The sequence below is a fragment of the Lolium rigidum genome, chromosome 3 (assembly GCF_022539505.1).
Source record: "Lolium rigidum isolate FL_2022 chromosome 3, APGP_CSIRO_Lrig_0.1, whole genome shotgun sequence".
NCBI lineage: Eukaryota > Viridiplantae > Streptophyta > Magnoliopsida > Poales > Poaceae > Lolium > Lolium rigidum.
The window spans coordinates 88,692,143-88,710,904 of NC_061510.1; the positions used below are offsets into that span (position 1 = coordinate 88,692,143).

Here is an 18,762-nt window from a genome sequence, read left to right on the forward strand (position 1 = left end):
AGGGGATCTCGCAGGCGTCGTCGGGGCGGACCGCGTCGCCGTCGCACAGCGCTACCCAGCCGCGAGGTCGGAGGAGCGGGTCCCGTAGACTGTGGTCGCCCGGCGGGGGAGTGCAGGCGCGCCAGTAGAAGCAGACGCCGCGGAAGGCGATGTAGTCCACAATATCGCCGCCGCCGCCGCCGGCTAGGACCCTGCGGAGGACGAGGACGACTATGTCGGTGGGCAGGGACGCCCAGCCACCGCTTGCCCGCGCCGGGCGCTTGCCGGGAGCGAGCGGTGCCAGGGAGGCGCCTCTGCGCTTCCTCCCAGCCACCGTCTCCGTCGACATCTCGGCCGGGGATTCTTGGATTTGCGACCTCGATTCGTTTCCGTTTCCGTTCCCGTTCCCGTTTCTGTTTCCCCGGCTATATGGGCCCAGGCCGCGGGTCGAATTGAAAGGAAATGGAAAATCGATCTGACTTCCGAGTGTATTTTTTTTTCGAGGTAGACGGGAGGGGGGGGGGGGGGGGGACCCACCGCTTATTATATAACTCGAAGCGGTTAAGAAGCCAATCTGTACAGAGGTAAAGGGGGGAGAGAGAGACCGGGTACACTACACATGCAAGAGAACAAAGGATCGCAGGTCATCAAGGCGAGCACGATCGTGCGGTCTAAGGCGCCACCGCCAAAGAGTGAGGTCATCCACCACCCGTCGGAGAGTGGAGCCAGTGGTGTGAATGACCCCGTTGAAGACGAGGTCGTTGCGGGACTTCTAGATAGCCCACAGGATCGCCGCAACACCAATCCTCCAGACATCCATGCTGAAGGGCGAGGGCGCGGGAAGGTCCCAAACGGAGAACTCCTCGTCCGGGATTGGGACATCCAGACGGGTCCAAAGCACTGCCGCCGAGCGACAGTCGAAGAACAAGTGCCTGCCTGTCTCGGGAGAGGCACAAGCCGCACAAAGGTCAGAGGGGGCGCAGCTCTTCCGGAAGAGGTTCACGCGCGTGCTCAGGCGGTCAATGTCCGCCAGGTAGGCGAAAATCCGAATCTTCGTGGGGATCCGGAGCCTCCAGGAGATGCAGGGCGAGGCGTCGTGGGGGCGAGGGGGCGCCAAAGCCCTGTAGGCCTCTCTGGAGGAGAAGCGAGGAGTCGAGGGAGAGTCGATGGCGCGCAGGTCACAGCCACCACGGAGAGTGCAGCCGGCGATGATGTCGTGGACCATCCTCAACTCGCCAGTCGCAGCCGTAGTCAAGCGGGGTTGCAGATCCAGCCCCCTCCCTCCCACAACTGTCGACACGGTGGCATGCTGCCGTGTACTGTGGGAGAAGAGAGCGGGGAAGCGTGTGGCAAGCGGCTCGCCGGGGAGCCACTTGTCCAGCCAGAAGGACGTGGAGCGCCCATCCAAAACGGTCACTCTGGTAATAGACCGGTAGAGTGGGAGACACTCCTCCACAATCCTCTCAAGGAAAGGCGGAGAAGAGGAGATCTCGCCAAGATCGCGACCTGTGTGAGAAAAGAACCACTTTTTCCAAGGCAGGGGGTTAGGCTGGTGTAATTGATGAACAAAGTTCAGGAGCAACCACCTGTTCTGCCGGTGGAGATCCTTGATGCCGAAACCACCGTCCTGCTTAGACAACAAAACTCTATCCCAAGCAATTAAACAGCAAGCACCAGAACAAGAATCCTTTCCGGTCCAGAAAAAAGCGCGGCGCCTCTTATCAATGCTTTCAATAACACCATGATACGTCTCCAACGTATCGATAATTTCTTATGTTCCATGCTACTTTATTGATGATATCTACATGTTTTATGCACACTTTATGTCATATTCGTGCTTTTTCTGGAACTAACCTATTAACAAGATGCCGAAGTGCCGGTTCTCGTTTTCTCGCTGTTTTTGGTTTCGTAAATCCTAGTAACGAAATATTCTCGGAATCGGACGAAATCAACGCCCAGGTTCCTATTTTTCCCGGAACCATCCAGAACACCCGAGAGCCGCCAGAGATGGGCCAGGGGGGCCCCACACCACACCTCGGCGCGGGCCCAGGCCTGGCCGCGCCACCTGGTGGTGAGGGCACCCTGGTGCCCCTCCGAGGCTCCCCTTTCGCCTATTTAAAGGTCCTGACCTAAAAACCCCGAGGAGAAAGCCACGGTACGCGAAACCTTCCGGAGCCGCCGCCATCGCGAAGCCAAGATCCGGGGGACAGGAGTCTCGTTCCGGCACCCTGCCGGACGGGGAAGTGCCCCGGAAGGCTTCTCCATCGACACCGCTGCCATCTCCACCGCCATCTTCATCACCGCTGCTTGCTCCCATGAAGAGGGAGTAGTTCTCCATCGAGGCTCGGGGCTGTACCGGTAGCTATGTGGTTCATCTCTCTCCTATGTACTTCAATACAATAATCTCATGAGCTGCCTTACATGATTGAGATTCATATGAGTTTTGTATCACTATTCATCTATGTGCTACTCTAGTGATGTTATTAAAGTACTCTATTCCTCCTCCACGTGTGTAAAGGTGACAGTGTGTGCACCGTGTGAGTACTTGGCGTAGGCTATGATCATGATCTCTTGTAGATTGCGAAGTTAGCTATTGATATGATAGTATTGATGTGTATTATTCCTCCTACATAAGCATGAAGGTGACAGTGTGCATGCTATGCTAGTACTTGGTTTAGTCGTATCGATCTTTCTTACACTCTAAGGTTATTTAAATATGAACATCTAATTGTGGAGCTTGTTAACTCCGGCATTGAGGGTTCGTGTAATCCTACGCAATGTGTTCATCATCCAACAAGAGAGTGTAGAGTATGCATTTATCTATTCTGTTATGTGATCAATGTTGAGAGTGTCCACTAGTGAAAGTCTAATCCCTAGGCCTTGTTCCTAAATACTGCTATCGCTGCTTGTTACTGTTTTACTGAGTTACTACTGCTGCGTTACTACTGCATGTTTACTTCCCGCAATATTACTACCATCAACTGCACGCCAACAAGCACTTTTACGGCGCCGTACTACTGCTCATATTCATTCATACCACTTGTATTTCACTATCTCTTCGCCGAACTAGTGCACCTATTAGGTGTGTTGGGGACACAAGAGACTTCTTGCTTTGTGGTTGCGGGGTTGCATGAGAGGGATATCTTTGACCTCTTCCTCCCTGAGTTCGATAAACCTTGGGTAATCCACTTAAGGGAAACTTGCTGCTGTTCTACAAACCTCTGCTCTTGGAGGCCCAACACTGTCTACAAGAATAGAAGCACCCGTAGACATCAAGCACTTTTCTGGCGCCGTTGCCGGGGAGGAAAGGTAAAAGGCACTCATACTCCGGTTCCAGGTAACAGTACTTTTCTGGCGCCATTGTGTGTGTGCTCGAAGCTATTTCCTTTAGACTCTGTAATTGCGACATTTGGTTTCTTGTTTACACTAGTTAGGCATAATGGACAACAATGACCTTTTTATTCTATTTCCTGATTTAAGACATGGATGGTTTGATGCGAAAATTAAAAAAACCATGGAACATATTAATATGAATGCTTTGAACACCATTGTTGCTAATGCTATGGAAAATTCTAAGCTTGGGGAAGCTGGCTTTGATGAGCATGATATTTTTAGTCCCCCAAGCATTGAGGAGAAAATTTACTTTGATGATACTTTGCCTCCCATTTATGATGATTATAATGATAGTAGTCTTTTGTTACCACCTGTTATGGAGGATAAATTTGATTATGATTACAATATACCTCCTATATTTGATAGCTACTTTGTTGAATTTGCTCCCACTACAATTAATAAGAATGACTATGCTTATGTTGGGAGTAGTAATTATTTTATGCATGAGACTCATGATAAGAATGCTTTATGTGATAGTTATATTGTTGAGTTTGCTCATGATGCTACTGAAAGTTATTATGAGAGAGGAAAATATGGTTGTAAAATTTTTCATGTTACTAAAACACCTCTCTATGTGCTGAAATTTTTGAAGCTACACTTGTTTTATCTTCCTATGCTTGTTACTTTGCTCTTCATGAACTTGTTTATTTACAAGATTCCTATGCATAGGAAGCATGTTAGACTTAAATGTGTTTTGAATTTGCCTCTTGATGCTCTCTTTTGCTTCAACTTCTATTTCTTGCGAGTGCATCATTAAAACTGCTGAGCCCATCTTAATGGCTATAAAGAAAGAACTTCTTGGGAGATAACCCATGTGTTTTTTTACTACAGTACTTTGTTTTATATTTGTGTCTTGGAAGTTGTTTACTACTGTAGCAACCTCTCCTTATCATGTTTTTGTGCCAAGTAAAGTTTCTATGTTAAAGTTGATGTTATATTTGGGATCGCTGCGCAGAAACAGCATTGCTGTCTGTCACGAATCTGGGCACAGGTCTCTGTAGAAAATTCAAAAAAATCTGCCAATTTACGAGCGTGATCCTCAGATATGTACGCAACTTTCATTAGTTTTGAGTTTTTCCATTTGAGCAAGTCTGGTGCCATCTTAAAATTCGTCTTTACGGACTGTTCTGTTTTTGACAGATTCTGCCTTTTATTTCGCATTGCCGCTTTTGTTAAGTTGAATGAGTTTCTTTGTTCCATTAACTTTCAGAAGTTATGTGCAATGTTCAGAAGTGTTAAGAATGATTGTGTCACCTCTGAACATGTGAATTTTTGATTATGCACTAACCCTCTAATGAGTTTGCTTGAAGTTTGGTGTGAAGGAAGTTTTCAAGGGTCAAGAGAGGAGGATGATATACTACGATCAAGAAGAATGAAAAGTCTAAGCTTGGGGATGCCCCGGTGGTTCATCCCTGCATATTTCAAGAAGACTCAAGCATCTAAGCTTGGGGATGCCCAAGGCATCCCCTTCTTCATCGACAACATCATCAGGTTCCTTCTCTTGAAACTATATTTTTATTCGGTCACATCTTATGTACTTTACTTGGAGCGTCTGTATGTTTTTGTTTTTGTTTTTGTTTGAATAAATGATTGTTTGGGAGAGAGACACGCTCCGCTGGTTCGTATGAACACATGTGTTTTTAGCTTTTAATTTTCATGGCGAAGGTTGAAACTCGCTTCGTTAATTGTTATATGGTTGGAAACGGGAAATGCTACATGTAGTAATTGGTATAATGTCTTGAATAATGTGATACTTGGCAATTGTTGTGCTCATATAGATCTTGTTTAAGCTCTTGCATCATGTACCTAGTACCCATTAATGAATAATTACATAGAGCTTGTTAAAATTTGGTTTGCATGATTGGTCTCTCTAAGTCTAGATATTTTCTCGGTTGAGGTGTTTGAACAACAAGGAGACGATGTAAAGTCTTATAATGCTTACAATATGTTTATATGTGAGTCTTGCTGCACCATTTTATACTTGAGTTTGCTTCAAATAACCTTGCTAGCCTAAACCTTGTATCGAGAGGGAATACTTCTCATGCATCCAAATCCTTGAGCCAACCACTATGCCATTTGTGTCCACCATACCTACCTACTACATGGTATTTCTCTGCCATTCCAAAGTAAATTGCTTGAGTGCTACCTTTAAACAATTCAAAAGTTATTACCTCTTATTTGTGTCAATGTTTTATAGCTCATGAAGAAGTATGTGGTGTTTATCTTTCAATCTTGTTGGGCAACTTTCACCAATGGACTAGTGGCTTCATCCGCTTATCCAACAATTTTGCAAAAAGAGCTGGCAATGGGATTCCCAGTCCCAAATTAATTAACAAAAATAGACACTCCTCCATGGTATGTGATTGTTGGACGGCACCCGAAGGATTCGGTTAGCCATGGCTTGAGAAAGCAAAGGTGGGGAGGAGTGTCATCTAAATAAAACCAAAATAAAAAGGCACTCCTTCATGGTATGAGATTGTTGGCAGGCACCCGATGATTCGGTTAGCCATGGTTGTGAAAGAAAGGTTGGAAGGAGTGCCACACAAAAATAAAAATAAAATGGGAGCCGCTCTTTGAAGGTTTGTCTGGCAAGGGGGTTAGAGTACCCGCTACCATTCGTTGACAACAACAAACACCTCTCAAAACTTTACTTTTATGCTCTCTATATGTTTTCAAAATCAAAGCTCTAGCACAAATATAGCAATCGATGCTTTCCTCTTTGAAGGACCATTCTTTTACTTTATTGTTGAGTCAGTTTACCTATTCTTTCTATCTTAGAAGCAAACACTTGTGTGAACTGTGTGCATTGATTCTTACATGTTTGCATATTGCACTTGTTATATTACTTTATGTTGACAATATCCATGAGATATACATGTTATCTGAAACTTAATCTTCCTATGTGTTGCTTCAATACCTTTACTTTGATTTATTGCTTTATGAGTTAACTCTTATGCAAGACTTATTGATGCTTGTCTTGAAGTACTATTCATGAAAAGTCTTTGCTATATGATTCACTTGTTTACTCATGTCATTACTTTTGTTTTGATCGCTGCATTCATTACATATGCTTACAATAGTATGATCAAGGTTATGATGGCCTGTCACTTAAGAAATTATCTTTGTTATCGTTTTACCTGCTCGGGACGAGCAGAACTAAGCTTGGGGATGCTGATACGTCTCCAACGTATCGATAATTTCTTATGTTCCATGCTACTTTATTGATGATATCTACATGTTTTATGCACACTTTATGTCATATTCGTGCATTTTACGGAACTAACCTATTAACAAGATGCCGAAGTGCCGGTTCTGTTTTCTGCTGTTTTTGGTTTCGAAATCCTAGTAACGAAATATTCTCGGAATCGGACGAAATCAACGCCCAGGTTCCTATTTTTCCCGGAACCATCCAGAACACCCGAGAGCCGCCAGAGATGGGCCAGGGGGGCCCCACACCACACCTCGGCGCGGGCCCAGGCCTGGCCGCGCCACCTGGTGGTGAGGGCACCCTGGTGCCCCTCCGAGGCTCCCCTTTCGCCTATTTAAAGGTCCTGACCTAAAAACCCCGAGGGAGAAAGCCACGGTACGCGAAACCTTCCAGAGCCGCCGCCATCGTGAAGCCAAGATCTGGGGGACAGGAGTCTCTGTTCCGGCACCCTGCCGGACGGGGAAGTGCCCCCGGAAGGCTTCTCCATCGACACCGCTGCCATCTCCACCGCCATCTTCATCACCGCTGCTGCTCCCATGAAGAGGGAGTAGTTCTCCATCGAGGCTCGGGGCTGTACCGGTAGCTATGTGGTTCATCTCTCTCCTATGTACTTCAATACAATAATCTCATGAGCTGCCTTACATGATTGAGATTCATATGAGTTTTGTATCACTATTCATCTATGTGCTACTCTAGTGATGTTATTAAAGTACTCTATTCCTCCTCCACGTGTGTAAAGGTGACAGTGTGTGCACCGTGTGAGTACTTGGCGTAGGCTATGATCATGATCTCTTGTAGATTGCGAAGTTAGCTATTGATATGATAGTATTGATGTGTATTATTCCTCCTACATAAGCATGAAGGTGACAGTGTGCATGCTATGCTAGTACTTGGTTTAGTCGTATCGATCTTTCTTACACTCTAAGGTTATTTAAATATGAACATCTAATTGTGGAGCTTGTTAACTCCGGCATTGAGGGTTCGTGTAATCCTACGCAATGTGTTCATCATCCAACAAGAGAGTGTAGAGTATGCATTTATCTATTACTGTTATGTGATCAATGTTGAGAGTGTCCACTAGTGAAAGTCTAATCCCTAGGCCTTGTTCCTAAATACTGCTATCGCTGCTTGTTACTGTTTTACTGAGTTACTACTGCTGCGTTACTACTGCATGTTTACTTCCCGCAATATTACTACCATCAACTGCACGCCAGCAAGCACTTTTCTGGCGCCGTACTACTGCTCATATTCATTCATACCACTTGTATTTCACTATCTCTTCGCCGAACTAGTGCACCTATTAGGTGTGTTGGGGACACAAGAGACTTCTTGCTTTGTGGTTGCAGGGTTTGCATGAGAGGGATATCTTTGACCTCTTCCTCCCTGAGTTCGATAAACCTTGGGTAATCCACTTAAGGGAAACTTGCTGCTGTTCTACAAACCTCTGCTCTTGGAGGCCCAACACTGTCTACAAGAATAGAAGCACCCGTAGACATCACACCACTAGGAAGCAAATACGAGCACATGTAGTAAGTAGCGAGATTGTTCAGCACGGCGTCACACAGCACTAGTCTACCCCCCCAAGGATAACAGATGCGCCCGCCAACCAGAGAGTCTCCGATCAAAGGATTGGATAAGGGGAGCGAAGGCAGAGGACGGGAGTTTGGTGGGAGAGAGGGGAGCCCAAGGTAAGGCTGGGGGAAGGAGGAGATGGCACACCCCAGCGCAGTTGCCATGGCGGAGGCAACATCGGGGGAGACATGCATCGCGATCATACAGGATTTGTGAAAATTGATTGCGAGGCCAGTGGCTAAAGCAAAATCATCAAGCACTCTCCTAAGACAGGTTGCGGCTGTCGGAGAAGCCTTGCAAAGGATGAGGGTATCATCAGCATACTGAAGGACGGGGCAAGGCACGTCGTTGGAGAGCGGGTGCGCAAGGGAGCCGTCCTGCCAGGCATTCCGAATCATGCGCTGAAGCACATCAGCGACGATAATAAAGAGGTACGGAGACAGTGGATCCCCTTGCCGAAGACCATTTCGACAACGGATCCAGCATCCCGGGACACCATTGAGGAGGATCGCTGTATGCCCAGTGGAAAGAATCTGGCTCATCCACTCGCACCACCGATCATCAAACCCTCTAGCTTTGAGGATGGCAACCAGACTGGTCCAGTTGACCGAGTCAAATGCTTTCCGGAAATCGATCTTGAAGACCAGGGTGGGGGCTTTACGCGTGTGGCAGCAACGAAGAAGGTCGGCTGCGTACACAATGTTTTCCGAGATGCGGCGGCCGGGGAGGAAGCCAGTCTGGTCATCGTCGACTAAGGTGTGGATAGCTTCCTGGAGCCGGTAGGTGAGGACCTTCGTGATGGCTTTCATCACACAGTTTTGGAGGGAGATGGGTCGGAAAAGGGACGGATGGAGGGCAGCGTCCGATTTTGGGAGGAGGACTAGGAATCATACACCTTCCGAGTGTATTTTGAGTAGCATCAGAGTCAAAATATATCTCCACCTTGATTGCTGATGGTTTTTTTCCTTGGCGAAGACAAAGAGAGCTTCGAAAGTGACGGTTTTCTAATTCTAAATCTCAGCTTGATTCCCAGTCAACCAGGGGCGGAGCTCCCATTAGGGCAAGGCAGGGCAGTCGCCCTACCTTGATTTTTGATGAATACACTTAGATGCGCGTTTTTTTTTCTGAAAATTTTGAGTGGTCATACATCGAAAACGGACTCCGTATGAGAAAGTTATGCGTGTTTCAGTAAAAACACTGCGCAAAATCGATTACAGGCCAAAAACATAGACTATTTTTACCTCCAAATATAAACTCGTATTCTAGATTCAATGGGAATAATATTGTTTGTATTACAGAGATTTATCATTGAATGTACCCTAATATATACAAGATAAGCTCGAGTTATTCATTATACATACTTGTAGAATTGAAGATTTTTAGATATTTTAAAGACAAGTAATACTTTCTCCAACCGTGTTATTACTCCATTAAAATGACATAGGGTTTACCCGTGACGACATCAACAATTGAAAGGAATTTTCTAGCAACAAAAATCAAAATCGAGTTGCGCATTGAACGAGGGATAATCAAACGTCTTTATTATTTGAATTACATCATATTTTTTAAGAAGATGTAAAGCTTTGCCGTTGAGTTAGCATTATTGGTATGTTTTTTAGGTTATACTTATAATCAAATTTTTTATTTTTATTGTATTAAGATATTACTACTTTTTAGGATTACTAGGAAAATTGCCCGTGCGTTGCTACGGCACGTTGTAGCGGACGATGGCAGCAATGCGTTGTCGGTAGTCGTGCTATGATCCGCCATCTTGACCATCACTTTCCACGCAGCCATCAAGCTCCTCTAACGCCAGCGTTCTCATGTTTTTTTGTAATATTATCCCTGCTTTTTTATTTTAAATTAAAAAAAGCAGCCTCCTTTTTGTTCTTATGTTTTCTAAAAAATAGAATTTTTAGGGGCAATGAAAATAAAAGCTTTTGAGTGAGAGAGGAGCACGTTCACCCAGCCTTCCACCTCCTTCGGCCAAGTCATCCCACCCGGGCAAACCCTAGACCCAATCGCCTTTCCCCAGTTTTGCAAACACACCCACACCCCTGGAATTAAAAGTCGAAACTCGCGAGCTAAACGAGTAACTCGTGACTCGACTCGCCTCGACTCGAACTCGGTGTATAATGAGCCAAGCCGAGTTTTATATTTTGTCGTTAAACGAGTTCAAGCTAAATGAGCCGAGTTCATCGAACTCGCGAGTAGCTCGTTTAGCTCGGTAAAAATGAATTCGGCCAAAGCCCACCAAAATGCGCAAGTATATTTGTGGTTTCTCAACTTGGCAATCTTATGCTGATGATATATTGATCGTTGTGGTTTATATTTTTGTGGTACCATAGTCCTAATGCTTTTTGTTCATCATTTATGTCTAAATATACGGGAAAAATGGATTGTACATTTTACATGTTCTATTTGACAGTTTTAAACGAGCTACTCGTGAGTTACTCGCGATCTTTGCGAGTCGAGCCGAGTTTCAAATACGGACTCGATTGTTAAACGAGTCGAGCCGAGCTAACTCGATTGTTGACCGAGCTTTAGCGAGTCGAGCCGAGCCTCTCTCTCTCTGCACCGATGCCTCTCATTATGTTCATATCTTTCTAAAGTACGATACACGATTATATTTGTTTTTTGTTTTTTATTTTGGATGTTGTCTTGAAAAATTATTTGGGAAAAATATTTTGGAGAAATAAAACAAAAGAGTGGTGAGCAGCCCAACAACCAATATAGAAGAGAGAAAAAACCTTTGATTGTGTGAGCAGCCCAGCAAACGGGTAGGCCCAGCTAGCCACCAAACCCTAGCCCCTTGGTTGTTTTTTTATTTCGCCCCCTGGCTCATCTTTTGTAAAAGCGATCAAGTCCAGGACCCTATCCCGAGCGCCTCCTCCACGCGTAGTCGCTCGAAGCACCGTCCATCGCCCACACCCAGAGCCAGCGCTCGCTCACCGCCCACCCCAGAGTCGTCCCCGTCTCGGCCTTCTCCGCCTTGTGCCCTCGAGCTCGAGCTCCAGCAGGCAATCCTCCTCCTCCGGCGTGGGAGCTCATCGTGTTGCGTCGCCCCGCCCTGTGTCGAACTCTCTCGGCCCCGCCGACCGCCGGCTCGGACCCATCCTTGAGCAGCTCTGACGGCCGCTCAAATCTTGCTCTCGCCCCGCCGCGGGTCGTCTCGGACCGTCTGTCCGCAGAGACCACCTCGCCCCGACGGCCGCTCAACTCCTACTTCTCTCGCCCGCTCTTTTCGGCACCCATCGCCATCGTCGACCCGCTGCCAGCTCGTGGCCGAGCTCCACTCTTTCATCTGCTACTGTCAGACCAATCAATCGTGCTACTTTTTTTTTTTTTGACAGAATAGTAACCTTTATTACTCAATGATAGTGAGGTCTTTTACAAGCTGAGGCATAAGAAAATCAGGTGGTTCATCTTGCCAAAGCCCCGGAGTGGAGCAAACAGCATGCCTAGCTAATTCATCAGCAGCCCCGTTAATCAATCGTGCTACTTGTTGATTCACCTTGCTGAAATTCTATGCTAGTTAGAACGTATATAAACTGGTGGTATTCATTGTAAGGAACCGATGTGGTACTATTCAAGTTTGATTCAATCGGTTGACCGCAAGTTCTTTGGTGATTTCTGTTGCCAATGAAATTGGCTTGTGGCCCATTGATTGACGCACCTACGGCCCCTCGAGGAAGAACGGCAAACGCGGCTCGGCAGGGAGAAATTGCTCAGGAAATGAAGGAGCGAACCGGTACCGTGGCATTTAGGTGTATTATGCGATTTGGTGGGAGGGCAAAACGGTCAAAAAAAAAAGCGTTGACGAAACTTTTTGGCAGAAACCTTAGCTCCTTTATTATTAGGTATAGACTAGCAAAAGTGCCCGTGCGTTGCACCGGGTAAGAAAAACCGAACACACTTCTTCTTTATGCCACCATTGATAATGGGGGTCATATTTTCTCATATTTATGAAATAACATAATTAATCCTAAATCCTAATAACATACTCTGTAAAAAAAGCTTCCTATGAGATTAAGTGTTCTTGTTAATACCTGCCTTGGATTGTCTAGAGTGCAACCATCAACGGAGTGAAATCTGCATAGATTGGTTTGTATTTCCAAGTTTCAATTAAAGTACTTCCTCCGTTCTAGATATAAATATACGTATTAAAATATGTCTAAATACCTTGTACTCGGACCTTGTCATAGTTGCAACACATACCGTCAACATAGTTAATCCAGCAAAACCATAGAAGTGGTTGTTTAGCTTGCTCTGAACACTCGTTAGCCATACTTTGCTGGTGTTACCGTGAGCCGTGACACCATAACCACTAAATTTGATGATTACATCTGAAGCAAGCAAGTCCGATCCACTGCTCCAAGAAAAAAGGGATGGATTTCTTTTGTTATGGAGGCTTATCTTCGGTTGTGGTTCTTGTTGTAGTACGGCCGCGCAGGCGAGGCCTGACATCCTGTGTTCTAGGTGGATTCCGACTGGAGAGAAGCGACTCTGCCATGTCCGCACCTAGCCGGCGTCATTATAGTCCACGGCAACCAAGCAAGACGACACAAAGCGGATGTAGAAGTGGACTTCCGCGAGCCAGAGCGGATGACGGCTATCGTGGCGGTGACCGCAAGGGTGTCGCGCCAGGATGTGGCTTACATTTTGGATTGCGGGTTAGTACTTACTGCTTAGTACTTGAGGAAATCGCCGAGCCTTCGATTTGAACCCGCCAGAGCTCCTCCCAAACCTCCGCCCCGACACACCAAAGCTGCACCCCACGTGTAAGCACCGACGCGCCCTCGTGTGGCTTGCGCTTCACCCATCCTAATAGTGGAGCCGCACGCCGCGGCACCACGGTCGGGGCGGAGGCCGAGCCCCACGACCCATCGTTCGTCTTGTGCCTGCAGTTAGGCGGTGGGTCGGGATCAACTGCGTCGGGGCGCGAGGCGGCGCTGGGTGCTCTGGAGAGGAAGGACATGGGGGATTGGGGATGATTGGCATAATCACATTCAGGCTTTCGGTCAAAAAAAATGGAAGACACCAGACCACACACGGCTGCCATCTGATCGTCAACATGGTCTTAGAGCAGATGTCCTAGATTTATTATAGGATCGACATCACAGCCTTGAACGCCAATTATTATAGGGATCAATCTGATCGTCAACATGGTCCGTAGCATATTGGATTCCACGAACCTCTGCTATTCGAATCACTTCCTCCACTTTTTAGATCTGGCCATGTCCTAGAGCAGATGTCCTAGATTTATCGGCTACGAACCAGAAGCCTATGCCCTGACACGCCGAGAGCCACATCAAATACGGCCTGCCACCGTTACGCCCGCCTGCTCGCCAGGTTTCGCTATTCCGATGTCTCACGGGAATCGCTGGGATGCACACCGCTGCTTGCATGTAGCCCCGGCCGACAGCCACAAGAGTCCAAGTTCCACGCAGCTTGCCTCCACGCGTTTTACCGCAGCCGGCAGGCGCTTGCTCCCGCCTAGTTTCCCGCCGCTTCGCCCGCGTTACCAGCAGCATCGCGCCGTTCCGGCGCCTGGACATGAAGGGGGCGATTAAAACATCCGTATTTGTAAAACACTCCTCCACCCGGCATAGCATCAGCGTTGTCCATGGCCTCCGCCGGCGGATGAGGGAGAAATAATTTCGGCACCATAACTGAGCAGAGGTGGTCGAAGACCATGATGGCGAGGGGAGGATTTAGGCGTGCATCCGTGGCTCCGTGCGGCTTTTATCGAAGCCATCGAGAGGTCCGATTTGGGCTAGGCCCATGAGGAGGACGACCGGACTCTGCTTTGGCGACGGAAGAAACCTACGAGGCTACGACAGAACAAAACAATTGAACCGGTACAGGGCAGTGGTGCGTTATATGCGTTTTGGTGGGAGGGCAAAACGGTCCAAAAAAAGCGTTGACGAAACTTTTTGGCAGAAACCTTAGCTCCTTTATTATTAGGTATAGATAGATTTGGTATTTGCATCATTCAAAGTTCGCCCTATCTTAGGTTTTTTTCGTCCTTCGCCACTGCAGTCAACACTAGCATATATTTTTCGATAAGGGACATTTTATATCTACCTAATAATAAAGGAGCTAAGGTTTCTGCCAAAAAGTTTCATCAACGCTTTTTATTGGACAATTTTGCCCTTCCACCAGACCGCATAATAATACATCAAATTGTCATTGTACCGGTTCGCGTGTGTCTCTCCGTGGTGTATTTCCTTTCTTTTTTTCCTTCCCCACCATCCTGCATACGAGCCACCCCGCCGGTGAGATCTCGCTCTTCCTGCCCCGCACGCCGCCCCAGCTTGCTGCCTTCCGACCTCTCCCAGGCGCGACACCCTTGAACCCCCCGGCAAGCAGGTCGTGGACTAGCCTGAATCAGATTGAATCGCATCTGAACGAGGCCTGGCTACCTTCCTCCCAAAATCAGATTGAATCGCATCAAAACAAACTGGCCAGGCCGACTCCTCTCGAAAATAGATCGCGTGAATTCGAGTTCAGATAGGCTGGAACCTGGAGGAGGCGTGTGGGTGACACCATGGTAGACGGTGGTGCGCCAGAGTGCACGGACGGGACGGACGGGACGGGGAGGCTCGAGATCTGGGAGAGAGCTCCTCCGGGAGTACCACAAGAAGGTGAGGAACCGATTTAGGATGACCGGGGCAAGAGGGTGGAGGAATCGACGCGAAGCACCGGCTCTGTTGTTGCTTCCTCCGTCGCAAAGCGGGTGGCCCAAACTCGCTGCGTCCGCGCGTGGCGTTTGAGTGGGCACTGCAGTTGGCGACACACTGCGTGCGGACTGCGGAGCAAGATCTGCTGACGTGCACGGAGGGTCTGGGCGGTTCTGTTCCATCGCGCCGGCGAGGTTGACTTCATCAGCTCTGCTGACTGCTGCCATGGCCGGACGATGGTCTCCTTCGATCAACGGTCAGCACTTCGATTCCTAGGGGCGGCTCTTCCATGCTGCTCCGGGTCTGCACTACCTGGAACAACACTAGCATTCCTAGCAAGCAAGTTTGACTGCACATATTTATCACTTGATGTTTTATGCTTTGTAATCGATAGGTAATTAGGATATAAGAAATATATTCAGATATTAATTACTTGGCCTCAACCAGACACAAAGCTACAGATTGCTGCAGAGGGCATGGGTACCCAAATCAAAAGGAAAATTATAACAGTTACCTAGAAACTCTCTTTCTTTTGCACCATCCTAGCCCGTGTAAAGTGCAATTCTATGCCTAGAATACAACATCAAAAAAGCTTTACGTTCTCTTGCTCTATTTATCTTAGCGGAATCACAAATATATTAATGTATATAATTAGTACAATATGGTGCATCCAAATGCAATTCATATGCCGGGCTTACTCTAATTTCCACTATGGTATATCCATTTAATGTAATGCACGCAGTTGCACATATTCAATAAAAACTTATAAAATAGTTTGAAGAAAAATACTTAGATGGATGTTGGTTGTCTCACATTGAGTACAAGCAAGTGCGTGTGGGTGGGGCGTGCTCTGGGGCTATCCACGACTGCCGCTTTGCTCGCATGGGTTGGGCGATGGCCTGCTTCATCCCACCCATTGGGCCACGTGTGACGCCGCTTTGTCTGAGGAAGGGAAAAAAGAGATTACGGTGGGGATAAAAAGTCGCCAGCAGCCCGAGCAGTAAAAGAACCCTACCCCGTCCCCTCGCTGCCGCCGCCTCCCCGCGCTCCCCTTCCCCGTCGATCTCCTCCGCTGCCCACATGCCGCCGCACCCGCCGCTAATCCCTAGCCCTGCCCACAAGCCTAAGCCATAGCCCCTGCGCTGCGTGCTCCGCTTCCTCCGTGTGGCAGCTGTGGCGGCCGTTGCTTCCCTCTCCATCCTCTCTGGCAGCGCCGTTGGAGCAGCATCGACGGCGGCCGTAGAGCAGCCCTCGGACAACCAGGATCCCTTTCAGTTAAGGCAGAGAAAGGTTCAGAACACTCCACCCTTTTATTCTTGTATGATTGAGAAGATAGAGTACTTGGAACCTTTTAGATGTACGGAAAGAAAGCAGATTGTACTTGTAGATGATGAAGGTGACAAGATAAGTTCTTTTTATCTTATGGGAAGAGCAGGTTTTGCTTGCAAATCTTTTCGGTTCATTTCACTCAATACAAGTATCTGCTGTCTCAGTTGAGTTTTTTTTTTCGAGAATGTCAGTTGAGTTATTGCAAGCTAAATATTTTCTTAACTTTCAGTGTAGGGAGCATCTTGCAGGGGACGGTTCTTTTGTTGCAAATTCCGAGGGAGCTAAATACTTGGAGTTGCGGCGTTCCTGGGGAATGCTCATGGCCTCGCCTTATAGGTTAGTGATGAGGAAACTGTGTTTGGATGTGAGGCTCTGACTGCCTCGACGACAAGAAGAACCAGACCTTCACAGGTTTTAAATTTATCTCATGTTCTCATTTTATTCTCCAGATTTTGTGGTTATTCATAGTGTCTATTTTTCAAGATTTAGTCTTTTTTCGTGCTATGCAACAACAAAAGAGGCTTGACCGGGGTATTGGGGAGTTCGTGGTGATGGCAGTCTCTCAAGATCCTTCTCCTTCTCCCCTGCTCACCGAGGTCACAATTTGTAATATCTGCATTATTTACAAGTTAAGCTACTCATTCTTTACATAATGCAGGGTAGAGAAAATAAGTCAACTAATAATTTTTTGTTCCTATAATGGGCTTATAAAAGTAGCTGAATATGTGTATGAACGATTTAGGTTATTCTTCTAATCTTTGTTTAAGGCCGTCCATTTTGAACCGTGCTTGCCAAATAAAGTTACAAGCATGTTCTATTCCTGTCCATTGATTTATTTGATAACTCTGAAATCAATTGCAGGTCCAGATGTGAGAAACTTCCCCCTATGTAGCAACCTAGCAGGGGAACAAGCTACTGCATATGTTTGTAATCACCTGCTGTTGGGAGAGGACCTGTCTCGACGCTTCATCGCGGGTGTAGTTGATCGATGTATATGTATATCGGTAGTTCACTTTATTGGAAGTAGATTGCTGGTTTAAAAGTCGAATGGTTATGTTAGTCCCTGGTTGTGCCAAGAGCTCTCTCATGTTACTCCGGCCATTAGGCATTGGTGCATCGGTGTCCGGGTTGCTCGCATTTGGGACTACTGCGGGACCCATGATGGTCAGACAGCAATCAACCTCAATCTTGTGCTGGTTGATGATAAGGTGCGATTGTCCTATATATACTGTTTGGTGTTGTGAACTTTTCAGAGCAAGTGAGTTCAATAGTGTTTCAGATAACCAGGTGAACCCTTCAGAGCAATGCAAGCAAGCTCTATTTTATTCAATTCTACTCTATTTTATTCGATTCTGGTTTAGGAGGATTGAATTTATTTTCCTCTGATAGCTTGTCAATTTTAAGTGATTTCAGTATCCCAAAATTTGAAAGAAGAAAATCGTAGCACTAGACACAACTATACATACTGCAGCTTATGTCATGAGATCATATCATCACTCTATTTTTATTCATTCAGTTGAGTTGCTGCTGGAAGGATATACCTAGCTAGCCTACACCCTAGAGCAGTTCAAGTCCTTTTATGCTGAAGTGATGTACCTGATTATATTAAATAAAAATACTAACCTCAGCAGCGCTTCATGCATACATCATTGGTTTAAACTTGAGGGTTTCACAGCCTATAGTTCATGATTTTGAAAGTGATGGCATCCTTACTGGGTACCAGTTGTATTGTGTTTCTCCTAAGCTTTCAAGTGACATTCTTTCTCAGGTAAATATATGGACAAGATGCATAACAGCAGGCAATGAACCAACTTCACTAAATTGCGCATATGGGTGATTCATCCACAGATATTCGCTATATACATTGTCTTCTTGTATATATGGTAGTGTACCTTCAGTTTTTTGTATTAACTGATGATTGCTGATGCTTGCTTTTTAAACAGATCAGGAAACTGCGTGCTATGTTCCCTCTTGCGAACCATGCTGTCAAAAGGGTGCAAAAGCGCCGGCTGCTTTTCTGGTTCCCAGCACAGCCCATGCATCCAGAAGAGGATTATAGACTACTTCAGTAAAAATGTAGGAACATTTGGCGGTGATTACCGTGCTCTGCTCCGCAGGAGTAGGTTTGTGTGCTCTCTTCCCGCAGAACTTGCTGAACACTTGTTTCTTAGGCTGTTCGAAGGCAATTTTATCTGACCGAACATTTGGTTTTGCTTGTAGCACGTCCTTACAATTTTATATAAAGGTAATAACTAACGTATGGTACATTATCCTTGTGATTTGGTGTATGCTGTAAATAGGTCAGCCTCACTATGTCTTAACTAATCCTCTGGAGCAGCTCGTTTGGTAAATTCATCCCAAGGGTTGCTGCGAGGATTGTGCATGGCATCTCGAGCCCAGCTTTTCCAACTGGAACTTGGTCTAGAAACCACTTCTGGTCACTCTTTCTCTGAACGTGGTTTGCTATATTTGTCTTTTTTTTTGCTTGGAATGTTACATTTGTCTACAGCTGCCCTTCCCACCAATTTATCTAGGCTGAAGCTTTGCTGGCAAGGGATGCATTTTTGATGTTGATTTTCTGATGTTGATTTCCTATTG

General features: G+C 46.4%; 1 protein-coding gene and 1 long non-coding RNA gene across 2 annotated transcripts; one reads left to right on the plus strand and one right to left on the minus strand.

The window, feature by feature from the left end:
• Window positions 1–751: 751 nt before the first annotated feature.
• Window positions 752–9,026, minus strand: LOC124695150. The gene is made up of 2 exons (XM_047228038.1): window positions 8,082–9,026; window positions 752–1,719 (listed from the first exon to the last, which is right to left on the minus strand). The coding sequence occupies exons 1-2, from the start codon at window positions 8,959–8,961 to the stop codon at window positions 752–754; spliced, it is 1,848 nt and encodes a 615-aa protein (XP_047083994.1). The 5' UTR covers window positions 8,962–9,026.
• A 6,890-nt stretch (window positions 9,027–15,916) lies between these two features.
• LOC124697388 lies at window positions 15,917–18,574 on the plus strand. The gene is made up of 3 exons (XR_007000786.1): window positions 15,917–16,575; window positions 16,648–16,760; window positions 17,026–18,574. It is a non-coding gene; the product is annotated as an uncharacterized LOC124697388 (long non-coding RNA).
• The last annotated feature ends 188 nt before the right edge of the window (window positions 18,575–18,762 follow it).

Excerpts from the sequence above, each read along its gene's own strand:
- LOC124695150 (XM_047228038.1), bottom strand. The coding sequence starts at position 8,961 with ATGAAAGCCATCACGAAGGTCCTCACCTACCGGCTCCAGGAAGCTATC. Across the intron at positions 1,720-8,081 it reads CTCGTATTTGCTTCCTAGTG|GTGTTATTGAAAGCATTGAT; the intron begins GTGTGATGTCTA and ends AGACGTATCATG.